At 44.1% G+C, this 14,243-nt stretch overlaps 1 protein-coding gene across 1 annotated transcript in view; it reads left to right on the top strand.

The window, feature by feature from the left end:
- arhgap39 (Rho GTPase activating protein 39) overlaps positions 1-14,243 on the top strand; it is a 73,846-nt gene that overhangs the window by 42,405 nt on the left and 17,198 nt on the right. The window contains exons 2-3 of the mRNA XM_068707825.1: positions 431-841; positions 9,262-10,549. Of these exons, the coding sequence (XP_068563926.1) occupies positions 431-841; positions 9,262-10,549 (1,699 nt within the window). The remainder of the gene's footprint in view (positions 1-430; positions 842-9,261; positions 10,550-14,243) is intronic.

Raw genomic sequence — 14,243 nt, 5'->3', positions numbered from 1 at the left:
AAAATGTTGGTCAGTTTCTGTAACATCCAACATCATAGCTCTACTTTTCTACTACTTTTAAAAATGTGCCCATATCATTAAAAAAAATATATAGATTTTTATCTATAAATATCTTTAAACTATTGATTAAAAATCAATACAGAATTTTTGAGAAAATATTGTGACACTCGTGTATGGATATTTTCTTCCACCCTGATCATAATGATGAACTGCACTTAATGTACAGTTTGGGCTCTAAAACACCTAACATGCATTAATGCTTTAATGCATAAAGTTGTAATTCATAGAGTGAAATTGGCTCCGTGGTTTTAGAACGCATCGTATAATTAATGATCTGTCACCTGAACGTGTTGTTGATTCGTGGAGAATAATACAACGCATGTCTTCCAGATTGTTCTTAAACTGAAAACAGTGAACTGTCCCCCTGCAGGTTGGAGTGGGTGGAGATCATCGAGCCGCGCACGCGGGAGCGCATGTACGCCAACCTGCTGACGGGCGAGTGCGTGTGGGACCCCCCGCAGGGCGTCTGCATCAAGCGGACCGGCGACAACCAGTGGTGGGAGCTGTTCGACCCCAACACCTCGCGCTTCTACTACTACAACGCCTCCACCCAGCGCACGGTGTGGCACCGGCCCCAGGCCTGCGACATCATCCCCCTGGCCAAGCTGCAGACCCTGAAGCAGCACACCGACGCCGGCCTCCCCCGACCCGCCGGAGGAGGGAGGGCGTCGGCGGAGAACAGCCCGGGACGCAACAGCGGGGTCAGCCGCGAGGGCAGCACCTCCTCCTCCCTCGACCAGGAGCTCTCTGAGAAGCAGGGCGGCAGGGACGAGGCCGACAGGTGAGACGCTCGAGTCGGCTGGCAAACAGAAACCCAAGCAAAGTCATTATTTTGGAGCTCGCGAGTCTTGACATCAAAGGGGAGCTTTTTTTACACAGCGAGGTGCGTTTACAGGTGTTAGAGTACATATGAAAAGTGCCTCCAGGTTTCATACAGGAAGCAATGGAATAAAGGGATTTCTATATCTCTGGCTCGGCAACATCCATTTTTGAGTTTGTGCTCTTCACATCATTGCATTGTCTGGTTCCTGCAACGCTCTGATGCTATCTATGCAACCTTGTCTTCAGTGAAAATATGAAGACAAAATATCCAAAACCTCTCCTGGTTCCTAAAAAAAAAAAACCTCTGGAGCAATGTATCCTCAGGGTTCTTATGATGTCTGTTTGTTTCCTATTCAAACCAGCAACACGTGTCATTTTACGCTTGTGAAATTCAGACAGTCTTTTCAAAATCAAGTCACAGGAAACAACTCAGTCAGCAAATTAGGTAACAAAAATACTTAGTTAAGAAAAGATGGTGAAATACTTAGTTAGTTTTAAGAAGAGATGGTGAAATACTTAGTTAGTTTTAATTAAAGATGGTGAAATACTTAGTTAGTTTTAAGAAGAGATGGTGAAATACTTAGTTAGTTTTAATTAAAGATGGTGAAATACTTAGTTAGTTTTAAGAAAAGATGGTGAAATACTTAGTTAGTTTTAATTAAAGATGGTGAAATACTTAGTTAGTTTTAAGAAGAGATGGTGAAATACTTAGTTAGTTTTAAGAAAAGATGGTGAAATACTTAGTTAGTTTTAAGAAAAGATGGTGAAATACTTAGTTAGTTTTAATTAAAGATGGTGAAATACTTAGTTAGTTTTAAGAAAAGATGGCGAAATACTTAGTTAGTTTTAATTAAAGATGGTGAAATACTTAGTTAGTTTTAATTAAAGATGGTGAAATACTTAGTTAGTTTTAATTAAAGATGGTGAAATACTTAGTTAGTTCAGGTAAAGATCGTCGTTTGGTTTCTCTCTGTTCCTGTTCCTCTCTTTCTCTCTCTGTCCCATCAGAACGTCCCCTCCTTTCTGTCTCTGTCACTGTCCATTAATTTCTATCCTCTCTCACCTTCAGAGCCTCTCACCTCTCCTTACACAGTGGTTTGCTGGTTTGCTGTAATCTGCTGCAGTCTGCAGTGATTGGTGGATATGCCTGGCTGGGGTCACAGTGTCCTGCAAATGTGTTCTTTACTCCATTGAGAGGACACACACACACACACACACACACACACACTAACATGCAACCTTGTACTTCTGTCTTAGTGAGGACACTCATTAACATCATGCATTTCCTAGCCTCTTACACAAACCTTAACCATCACAACTGAATGCCTCACCCTAACCCTAACCCCTTTTGTCTTAACCCCCTTTGGGTGTCAAACTCAAGGCCCGCGGGCCGGATCCGGCCCACCATGTCATTTTATGTGGCCCGCGAATCCGCCAGCAAAAAAAAAAAATAACAAAAATATTTAAGTTAGATGTGATAATAAAAATATCCCCATAGTCGAAATTATGAGATAGAAAGTCGAAATTATGAGCTAGAAAGTTATAATTATGAGATACTTAAACACAACAGTCATAGAAGCAGCTCTTCACAGGTTACCCTACATTTGACATAGAAATGTATTGCGAGTACATTGAAGACTACTTTAAACGTGGCTTTACTACAGATGAAATATTTCACGTGGGATTGTGCAAACGCACCCTTGAAAGGATTTTAAGCTTTGAACAAAGTTATTGTAATAACTTGTTTGATGATATTTGTTATTTTCTTTAAAAGTTTGATCTTTGATGGAGTAATGTGGGTTTCTTAACCCTAAATTAAAAGGATTGATGTTATAATAACAGAAATGTGCTTAAATATATTTTTACATTTATATAAATGCATGTACAATATTGTTACACTTGAATAAACAATAACCAAATGCAGAGAGAGTTTTTTAACAATATGTTAGGGAGTAGCTACATTTACACAGTCTTATAGTTACAACCGGCCCTTTGAGGGCGACCATGATGCTGAAAATGAAATGAGTGAAAATGAGTTTCACTGTAATCGCCTCATTATACTGTTTACTGATTGCTTTTAGCCGTATCAGAGCTGTGTTAAAGGGTTACTTCTGTGTTTTTCAACATGTATGTTTTTGTGTCTAAGCGACTAATGGGGACTGGATTTCTGAACTTGGTCCAGTACTGAAGGAGAACGCTGCAGACGCTAAACAGGCAACTCCTCAACGTCGATGTACTTCCTGTAAAAGTGCATGTTTTGCCACTGACAGGCTCAGATTATTATTTTAAGTGTCAAATAACCTTAGAAAAAAAGCAGAAAGCTTAGTTTAGTGTTATATAAAAGAATTTCATTGCCGTGGCTGAACATTGAGCCGATTTCGACAGTGTGGATGCAACGCGAGATTTCAGAACGAGACCTCTCACAGCGAGACACACAATACCAAACAGACCGGATTGAGCTAAAGGTAGTTTTTCCTGTGTAGGGGTTCTTTCCATAATGTTGTCAGACACCTCTAATAACAATCCGTCACTGGCGCTGTTAGTGGACGTACATACGTTGCCCCGAGCGATTACATTGCAGACCGTTTAGGAGCTGCCGTCTGCAGCGTTGTCCTTCAATACTGGACCAATTTAAAAAATGTTGTCCCCATTAGTCACTCAGACACAAAAACATGGGAAAATAAAGTGAAGGTTGAAAAATACCGAAGGTACCCTTTAAGTGGCTGCTGATGCAAACCCAACATTTCCTGCTGCTGCTTCATAATAAAAGCTTCCCATTGATAAACAACAAGAGGCTTTCATTGTGAAAGAGCAATGAGAAAGAAAGAAGAAATTGGTCTACGCTACAAGATTGTGACTTCTAGGCTCTGTTTGGTCAGCGGGTTCATTTGAATTATTTCAGGGAGGAAGAAGAATCAGCCACAGTGGTGAAGGGGTGAAGGGGTGCACAAGCTATACGCTCTGCACACACACTAATGATGAGGGTGTCGGATGATTCATGAGTCTGTTAGTCCGTCCAGCGTTGTGCTCCAGAGACGCATATCTGAACCTGCACAGCCCCCATCAGCGTGTTTCTTCATAGCAAATATTCAACGTAGAATCAAACGGCTCGACGTTCTCTCGTCTAATTGGTTCATTGAGTTAGGGCAGTAAGCAGTGTGTTTAGTGTGGAAGCGGAGTGTCGGGCTGAAGATGGTCTCTGGAGAGAGTGAATGGTGTTAAGGAGGGCAGTCTGTCATAGACCACACAGCTTTCCTCTGTGACAGATGGGAGCTTTTGACCTCCACACAGCTCTACCAAGGATCCTATTAAAGGAGGGAGGAAATGGGAGAAAGAGGAGAGAGAGAGAGAGAGAGAGAGAGAGAGAGAGAGAGAGAGAGAGGATGAATTCACTTATAGGCTGCATGTTTGTCCTTCTCTTATATGCAGTGAATCAGTCAGAACAGAGATGTACAGTACGATGTATTCCAGGGAAATAACAGGAATAAAATGTAAATAAAGGGGTTACGTGCTCAGGCTGTATTTACAATGTCACATGCAGATAGAATCAATGTGGACTGTGTGATAAACTCATGTATAAAAGAAATGTTTTACAATTAAGAACGAAAGGAAAATAGATCAATTAAACTCCTCAATTAGCATGCTCAATCAAGATTAAGCTAGTAAGTACAGTTTGACTAATGGACGGGTTTATCAGATGAACTCAGGCTTTACTAAAAACGAGGAAACGTCTTGAACACCTGTGCACCACGCTTTTATTTTCCAGGGTAATTGTTCTCCCTCAAAGCGGAGTCTCTGTGCCGCTAGCCAATGGCAACAGCCGTCAAACAAAGACCTTTTCACATGAAAAGAAATGGCTCCGTGGCACAAAGCTGCAATTCACCGCTGGTGATGTTGTCACCGTTCACACGTGCATTCAGGAATATTCACACATTCAGGAATATTCACACATTCAGGAATATTCACACACGCCGCGGCAATGCAGAAGATGATGCAGCACTCATGGACGCCAACCGCCGTAAAACTCAACAGAAGAAGAAGTGGATGTTTGTGTCGGCGGCGGAAGACGTTTCTTTTTATTTTCAGGAACATGGCGCTGTAAGGAGCTGCAATTTTTCGGTGCCATGCAAACAAAACAGGTGTAAATGCTAGAAGCGGTAAACAAGTCGCAGATTCACGTCAGCGGGCCTGTCAGTGGGTGGATGAGTCACAGGAGAAGCTTATGACCCTTTATGGTGGGCACCGTTTTCCTAAACATATTGGAGCTTCACAAGAAAGAAAAAAACTGAATGTTGTGCTGTGTGTGGAGACTCGGTTAGTCAATGTTCAATCAACGAGGCTAAAACGTGCTTTCAGTTTAACGTCGAGATGCACAAAAGATTGTGAATTGTCATTGTCACCTCCCCTTCCTGCAGCCGGTCTTTACCTGTCTGCTCTGTGTCTCTTATTGTGAAAGGGAATTATTCATGTAGGGTCCAAGACACTCTTTGATGTTACGCGTGTGTGTGTGTGTGTGTGTGTGTGTGTGCGCGTGTGTGTGTGTGTGTGTGCGTGCGCTGAGAGGCCTGGTGGCACAGCTGCAGACTGTCAGTCCAGATGGCTTTGGAGATCTGCTCTCACGCATTCCTTATTGGATCTGGTTGTGTGTGAAGTGTCTACCAAGTCTTTCAGTCTCCCTCACACACACACACACACACACACACACACACACACACACACACACACACACTCTCACACACAGACTCACACACAGGAGCAGTGGTGGGCAACTAGCCAGTGGAGTCACAGATAGCATGTGGTCTGGACGGCGTGTAAACCTGATACACATGAACTCTTTACATGTTGTGTCTATAAAATGTTGAAACGAGTGTAAATTACTTTATTCATTAGGTTTTTTATTACAGTGTTTTCGATGTTTTTATACTATTTTCGAGCTGCTTTGGTCTAGAAGCTTCTCCGACATACTTACCTTCAGTCACAAACTATTTCTCATCACATGCGGCGTTGTCTCGGTGCAGCATTATGATTATTATTCATAGGTCTACCAGCGCCACGCTTTGTCTTGTAATTAATAGTCTAGTTTACTATTCAATAATGTTTTTTATTATTGATAAATGCATCAGTTTTAAACATGCATACCATTTGCGTCAACATAATAATTGTCTAATCGATGAGCGTTCTGTTGATTGCACCGTTAATCAACTAATGATCTTAGCACCACTGAGAGGGAATTAAAAGACGTTCCTAACTCCGACAGCTGAAGCCTCGCGTTAGCTCCAGCTGAACTTTAGCATGCAGAGCAGAACACGGACCGTACAGAAAAACCAGATGTGCAGATGATCGTCGCAGGTATCGTTTAACTGGAGGAGGTTCGATGCCCAGCCCTAGTTTTAAATGAGCTGCAAAAATGTATTTATGTTGGAAAAAACATTTCTAAACTCCGTTATAAACGTGGCTTCTGAAGATCAGACGCTGTGCTTCTGAAACATTTCCATTGAAACCGTGACAGAGCCAGAGGGCAGCTGGAGCACAATTTAGACGTAGAAAACACACTTTATTTTTGTGAAGACAAGACAATATGCATCTTTTCTCTCTTCTCTGCATGTGTTGAGAATCTGGACGGTTGTGATGTAACCGTCTGTGATTCCACGAGGCAAAGAGGGCTCAGAGCGACCGCATCAGGACAACCACGAGTGACTTATTGAGAGTCGGACAGCATTATCGTGTCTTTTCTAATAATGCGGCCGCAGTGAGAGCTCATGTGTTATGTAAGTCATAACAAATAACCACAGGGGGAAGGGATATTCTCTGTAAGCGCAACACGCAGAATGCTGTTTGAACGCTTGTTCTTACACTGTCATTATTTGTGAACAAAAGAAATTTGTCAGATTTATTTGGATTCCCTTTTATTGAAAGAACAGATATATTTTTACAATACTAGTGTATTGTGTGGCATGTTTTAAAACCTGAACCATGTATTAAACACACATTATTCAGACATATGATCTATTTGAATTTGTACATTTTTTAAAGGAATCATTTCTCTACATTTCATTTTTACCTGGTACTTTTTATAAGCATGACGGTCAAAGTGCATGTCCTTATTCATAAATAATGTGATTGTAATAGATTATTGAACGCTGGTTTTTCACTGGAATTGAGATTCTCACCGTCTTTCACATAAACTGAGCTCCAGACCAAAGGGTAACCTTTGAGAATCATTGTGCTGAATGAATAAAATACATACAAGGTGAACGTAGCCAGTCAGGTTGTTCTCATACACTGTTCATAGCCATGCAGTGTAACGTCTATATATCCCACGAAAACAAATCCTATTTATTCAACCTAATCCAGAACAAGGAAGTCTAAAGAGCGTCAAACACCATGCAGGTAGGAGGTGGAGGTGGACAAGTGACTTGTCTAGGAGACCAGCTGTTCACGTCCAGAGTGTTTCACTCGTAACTTCCATAGTTGTTGGAACCTAAACGACAATCTTTACTGTGAAGACGGAAGTTTATTTTGAAAAAGACGAGGGAAAATTGGCAAGTGTTGCTGGACTTTCAAAGGAAAACTCCTAAAAACCGGGGAAAAAACTTCTTGCAAGACATCCTACAAACCACAGTATGTGGATAAGCAGAGCCGGTCTCGGCCGTAGTTGTGCTTTATGCTGATTTAAATCACTGGCACAATCAACATGTACGCACTTCTGGCCACTTTTGTATTTGATGGAGCAATACTAATGAGTTTCTAGGTGAGGGAAAGTGAGATGAAGAGGAAGACTCTGTGGGCTGAGACGGTCTGGGAAAAGGTCTGGAATGAGTGGATTGATTTGAAAGTCAAACGATGGTGAATAATTAATGATAATTAAGGATAAGCGGAGAAAGAACAACGTCCGCTGTGTTGTAATGAGTAGGAGCAAGGAGAGAGAAAAGGTTGGCGGATAGAAAGAGAAGAGGAATGGATGGACGCATGATGGACTGAGGAAGCGGGTGAGAGTCCGGACTGGTTGTGATGGATGCCAGCACTGCCCCGTAATGCTTAATCCTGCCCCGCTTTTGTTTCCCTCCCTCTCTCACAAGCACACAAACACTCTCACTGCCACCGATTGAGCGCCGGCCCCGGGGATCAGTATTTGGAAACGGAGGGGCGGCCAAATGCCGCAATCGATGTCACACTTGCGTCCCTCGCGCCCAATTCGCTCCTTGTTCCGGCGTCCCACACCGCTCTCCCCCCTCCTCCCCCTCCTCCTCCCCCTCCTCCGAGCTGTTTGTCTGACAAACAAGCCGCCTGTGAGAGGAGCCGCTGAGTGAATGTGAACTAATGAACTTGATTTCATGTTTGGGAAAACAAAATTGTCTAGAATTTAAAAAAAAAAACGTTTGTTTTCACGCATGTTTCTTTTGACTTCAAAATTATTAATTTGCCCAAACTGCCAAGATTTTTTTTTTTTGACACAAAGACCTGAGAGCAAGTTGAGCTTCAACTATGACTGCCAATATTAAAAACAAAAACCAAACTTACTTACCATTTGTCATGTTCATGTTTTAATATGTATAACTACAGCCAAAGGGAAAATGATCTTTTGTGTGACTTAGTACAAAGCTGTCCTCCGCAGGTTACCATCGACACCAGCTAAACAAAAGGAATGAGAAGTTTTAACCACAAACGTCATTTAGTCATGTCTTCTTTCCTTTTTGTCTGGTATGTATCGAACACTGTGTCGATTTAACCTCCTCCGTTGTCGCCATCGCAAAAGACATTTCGTCTCTTTGGATTTCAACTGGTTAAATAACGTTACAAACATTTTTTTTTGTCATCAATGTAATCAGTTGAACAAATGTGGATAACGGAGCACACTTTTGAATAATCTCTCCTCAAAGACATTCATAGTGTTGCACTCGATTGTACACTCAAGTGCCATAAGTGGTTTGTGTTAAGAAGGAAAAAAAGAGTTCCAACCCTTCACACCAATCACTGTGTAGAGTGGGCCTGATTGTTGGATTATGTTTTTTTTGAAAACCCTTTTTAAATCATGTGGCATCTGATAAGCCTTTAAACTCTTGGATCCAGTACCCAAATTGGACGTCCTGGATCAAACGTCACTGGCTGACCGGTACCAGTAGACACAAGTCCACATCTCTGCAGACGTTTTAATGCAGTCTAGATGTCAGATTACCATTAAATGCACATAACCTGACTAGAACAGCATGATATTCTGGCAAAAAGTTGAAGTCATGTAGATGATTATTACAGTTGGCACAAAGGATATGATAATAAAGTAGCTTCTTTAAAGTATTGCCAGGTCCTGTGGTGTGAATGTCGCAGCTCTCTATCAGTGCCCCCCCCCCTGACCCTTAATCTTCTGCCCTCTCTTCTCAGGACTTCTCCCTTCAGGTGGAACACGGGTACGAAGGAGCGAATGCTGATCAAGGTGACGGACAGAGAGCCCAGCTTCTTGGCCCACCAGGGAAATGGTTATTCCCCCTGCGACCCCCCCACACCCGGTCCTCCCTCTGGAGGGGGCACCATCTCACGAACCCGCCGTTCCTCTGGAGGAAACCCGCCCCCGGAACCCGACGGCTCGCCCGTACTCTACACCGAACGCCGCCAGTCCCCCTTCCTGAAGCGGGCCGAGCTGGGCGGCACGGGCACCCACCGCCGCTCCTCAGCCGACTCCCAGCCCCCCTCGCCTCGCTACGGCTATGAACCCCCGCTGTATGAGGAGCCGCCGTCAGAGTACCAACCCCCTCCCATCTACGAGGAGCCGCCCACTGACATGCACCTCTCCGACTCCTTCTACGGCACCGGCAAGTCACCTGCTCGCAAGTCTTCGGCCCCCCTCTATCACTCCCCCAAGCAGGGCCAGTCGCCCTACGGCCAGCTGGTTTTGACCCGGCAGAAGTGTCCAGAAAAGACCCAGAGTCTGGAGTACAGTCCTGTGGGGAAGGAGTATGTCAAGCAGCTGGTGTACGTGGAGCAGTCGTCTTCCAGCCCTCGCTTCAAGACCGCCGACCGCCTGCTGCGCTACGGCACTACAGGGGGCTATGGTGGCTCGTATGGGGGGTCCTATACTCTGCAGCACAGCCAGTCTCTGATCAGGGACCCCCGCCTACTGCTGGACTACAGTGGGGAGGGTGGAGAGGGAGGCCAGAGGTTGCTTTACGAGGACTCCATATCCTGGACGTCCAGTCAGACCCACTCCCTCTCCTCTTCCTCTACCGGAGGCCCTGGGGCTTTCTCCCCCGGGGGTAACCGCAAACGCAAGAGCCGCAAGCCGTCTCTCCCCCAGGAGCTGGCGCGCTGCGGGGGGCCGGAGGGGGAGCTGGCGGGCACGGCGTCCGAGGCGATGCTGGCCCAGGCGAGGCTGGCCTGGGAGGCCCAGCAGGTGATGAAACAGAGGAGCAGTTGGGACTCGGGGCAGGGCGGCGGGGTGGCGGCCCAGGGCGGCGCCAAAGACGGCTACGAGAGTGACGGGGCGCTGCCTCTGCCGTTGCCGGGACCCGTGGTGAGGGCGTTCAGCGAGGACGAGGCGCTGGCGCATAGCGACGGCCACCACTGGAAACGCAGCACCTTCGATCGGCTGGGCTTCCCCCAGGCCCTGCTGGAGAAAAGCCTCTCCGTCCAGACCAACCTGGCCTCCCCCGAGCCTTACCTCCACCCTTCACAGGTACTGCTGCATGCTGGGAGTCTGTGTCCACATTAAGGAGTATAGAAAAATAACAACTCGGGTCTTATTTTGGTCATTATTTGTTTTCTCTGGTCGTGTTTCTTGCCTCGAATTTGTTGTGGTGATGTCGCCACGTTCCCAGATCCCAGACGTATTATATTACATTAAAATGATGGACAAAACTACCAAAATAAGACACAACTTTTGATAAACCAGAGTTATCATTTTCGGAAATCAATACCCATCAGTTTATTATGAAGTGATCTCAGCTCTCTGGCTACTTAGTTGTTGTCCTCATGAAAATTGGTTTTGAATTGAATTTTTGGAGATCCAGTACGTTATTGATTACCATAGTGTAGGTCATATGTAAATTCTAGAACACTGCGATTGGTTTTTGACGACATGTGGTTATGGATCCAGGTTGGAAGTCCCTGAACGATTTCTTTCTGGAGAGCTGTTGTGGTCACAGAACAATGTGAATTATAAATGAGAGCAGTTGATCAGCTAGATAGCTGCAGAGCTGAAGCCTTACCTGGAACTACAGTCACTGAAACACCCAAACAGACACACACACACACACACACACACACACACACACACACTCACACACCAGCAGTGCATTCCCAGTCAGGTCTGATATTGTCCCGTGTTAAACCCCCAACCCTGGTAGAAAGTCATGGATGTTTCATGTAATGCTGCTGAGCCTTAGATTGGCTTATGTAACAGTCACACTACCGCCTGGTCCAGTGAGACACTTCACTGCACCCGCAGTGGCACCACGCTCTGGGAACACACACACACACACACACACACACACACACACACACACATATATATACACACCTAGAATAGTAAAACAAAGGATGTGCAAATGTGCTTGTTGCACCTGTTTTAACAATGTTATAATGATACGCCACCATCTGGTGAACAAAGGAGATGTAGTTCTTTTATGCAGACCATCCCTGGACTGTGTACACACATCATGACATAATACATCCAGCACTGGAAATGCTTGACGACCCTTTTAAACCACATGAGCTCCATCAGCAAAAGCAAATGTAGATGCTCAGACATAAAGTGCTCAGTGAAAATGGAAATCTGAACATCAATATTCCCATGGCAACTGGGTAAACTCAGTCTAATGACTGAAGCTCATCTGACACAGCTATAGAAGTAGCACAGGAGCGAAACGATTTTGGAACCGTTTTCCATTTGACTAGTACAAAAGAAAATGGCAATTGCCGGGAAGAGAGGCTGACGGCTGGCTAGTTAGCTAGATAACTTGTCCCTCTTGACAAGGAGTGAGCAGAGGGACCGCCACCGCTAGACCCACCGCTCATTTCCTGTAACCAGTGTAGCATTAAAGCATTGGGGAATTAGCGAGCTAGTTAACTAGCCAGCTGTCAGCTAGTTAGCTAGCGAGCTTGCTAATCCCACCATGCTTTAACTGCTACACTGGTTACAGAAAAACAAAGTTGGCACTCATCTGGTGATAGCATCGTGTTTTCCTACGCTGTGACAAGACTGTGTTGATGAAGGGTTAACTTGTTACATTCTACTCATGTGCTCTGGCTCTCTACGCTTCCCAACGTTACTACTAACGTTACTACTCCACTGCTCCTTTTAGTCGTTACTGCAAAACCTCACCTCAGTGAGTCCACCATTTGCGGTAAGTTGGCACGGTAGTTAGCCCGCTACAACGGTACACATAAAAATGGCCGCCGTTCTGACCATCCTGCTACATTGATTTTGAATGGGAATGTCCTTTCTACTCCTATTCTATTTCTATGAATATAGTAACGCTGCCTTCAAATTAAACTAATGTCATGCAGGAAATTTGAAGGCATGATGACAGAGGAGAAAGATGAGGCTGTTCGGAATATTTTTTTCAGACACACACATATATATATATATATATATATATATGATTATTTAAGAAAAACTCTGCAACAAATTGTGTGGACATTGAGGTGAGATTGTTTTGTCAACTGTCCATATCTTGTTGCATTCTGATTGAAGGAGTTGCTGCTAACGAACTCTGCTCCAAAGACATTGCAATCGCTGTAGCGGCTTCACAATAAAAGCCTCCTGCTGGTATTGAAGGTGGAAAGCTTTTAATGTGAAGCAGCAGCGGCAAGAAATATTTTATAATCTACATAATTTGTACCCCCAAATGCTGCTGGTTTATTGTACTGGCACCAATGCACGTGGGATGAGTCTCTGAGTAGAATATGTCTTCATCATGGATGAAGGGCTTGACTCTGAAGATGCAGTCATGTTAAATTCATAGCTCATAGCTCTGATTGAATCTGTCAATGTGCCACTGTGTGCTAGGAACGTGTGATGTGATGATGAGTTTCAGTCTGAGAGTACTGTGAATTTGCCTCAGACGCAAACCAATCTGTATTTATACAGAAACAGACGGATGTTTCGTGTTGTTTGAGTGTGATGTAAAGAGACAGACATGAAATGAACACACAAGCACCGGCTGCTATGATGACATGTGCTTTTATGCGAGTCCTCAGAGGCCCCCGAGGACATAAGAGGGCTGGGAAGCACTTAGCCAAGAGGAAAATAGGCTGTCGCTCCCGTCTGTGTCGGCCTGCTCCCACCATTTTATTTCTCTTGCTTTGCATTTCTTTTTTTAAATTCAGCAACGCAACGCTTCCGGTTAGCGATGAGGGTGTGAAGCGAGGAATCTGCTGAGCCGAATCCGACTTTGAAGGAAGAGAACAAACAAGAGTTTTATTCAACAACAGAGAAAGACTAACGGGTTCCAGGATAGCTGTCATGTAAAAATGGCTGCCACCGTTACCGTCCGATCATTTCATTTGCTTATCACAGTCCTGCGACAGCCACAGGTACAGGTTATCACGAAATGTGTTATGAATAAACATGATTTGAAACTAAAAAGTAGCTCCCGTTAGAAGGCTTTTATGCTCTTCCTCAGACTCAGACACTACAAAGAGTCGCCATCTTAAATTCCCACAATGCTTGTACAAGCACACGAGACATACCACAGCTGTCGCAAGTAGTCAACATCAAATAGTAAGTAAATACATTATGTATTAAGCATATACCATATAATAAATATAAAGAACAAAATACCAAATGGCAATAATACTGTAAAAGACTTGACATAGAGTATTAAATGTATCTTCAGGTCGTATCAGGGGCTCTATTAGCTAAATAAATACTCATATTTATTTTGTCATTAGCGTATAATCCCCTGAAACTAAGAATCCTTGTGTTTTCGTTAGCTGAGAATGAGTCCTTCATATCTACAGAGGGAGCACGGAGGACACCGGCTCTAGAGAGGGTTTTCTGCGTTTCTTACGTCAAGAGTGCAAAACCGTGGTACTGCCAGCCACCATCTGACTTCTGTTGCTCCTAAAGTAGTGGTATTATGGTATGGCTGGCCTCTGAGCGAGGAGAACAGCATTACCGTGGTTTTGCACTCTGCAACCACACCATCAGATGCTGCCAAGTCCTGCACACTGCACCTTTAAATCTAATATCAAACATGCATTGTCAAAAACATGTCTCCATGGCAACATTACACTACATATGGTACTTCCTTCACACCTTCTACACAGTATATATATATATATATATATATATATATATATATATATATATATATAAGGGCTCTTCTAGCTGTGATGTTGGTGGCTGCCTTTGAATTACTTTTCTT

Source organism: Cebidichthys violaceus, unplaced genomic scaffold, assembly GCF_023349555.1.
Source record: "Cebidichthys violaceus isolate CVI_PGR_0920_01 unplaced genomic scaffold, fCebVio1.0.p SCAF_13, whole genome shotgun sequence".
Taxonomy (NCBI): domain Eukaryota; kingdom Metazoa; phylum Chordata; class Actinopteri; order Perciformes; family Stichaeidae; genus Cebidichthys; species Cebidichthys violaceus.
This window is presented reverse-complemented; position numbering and strand designations above follow the sequence as displayed.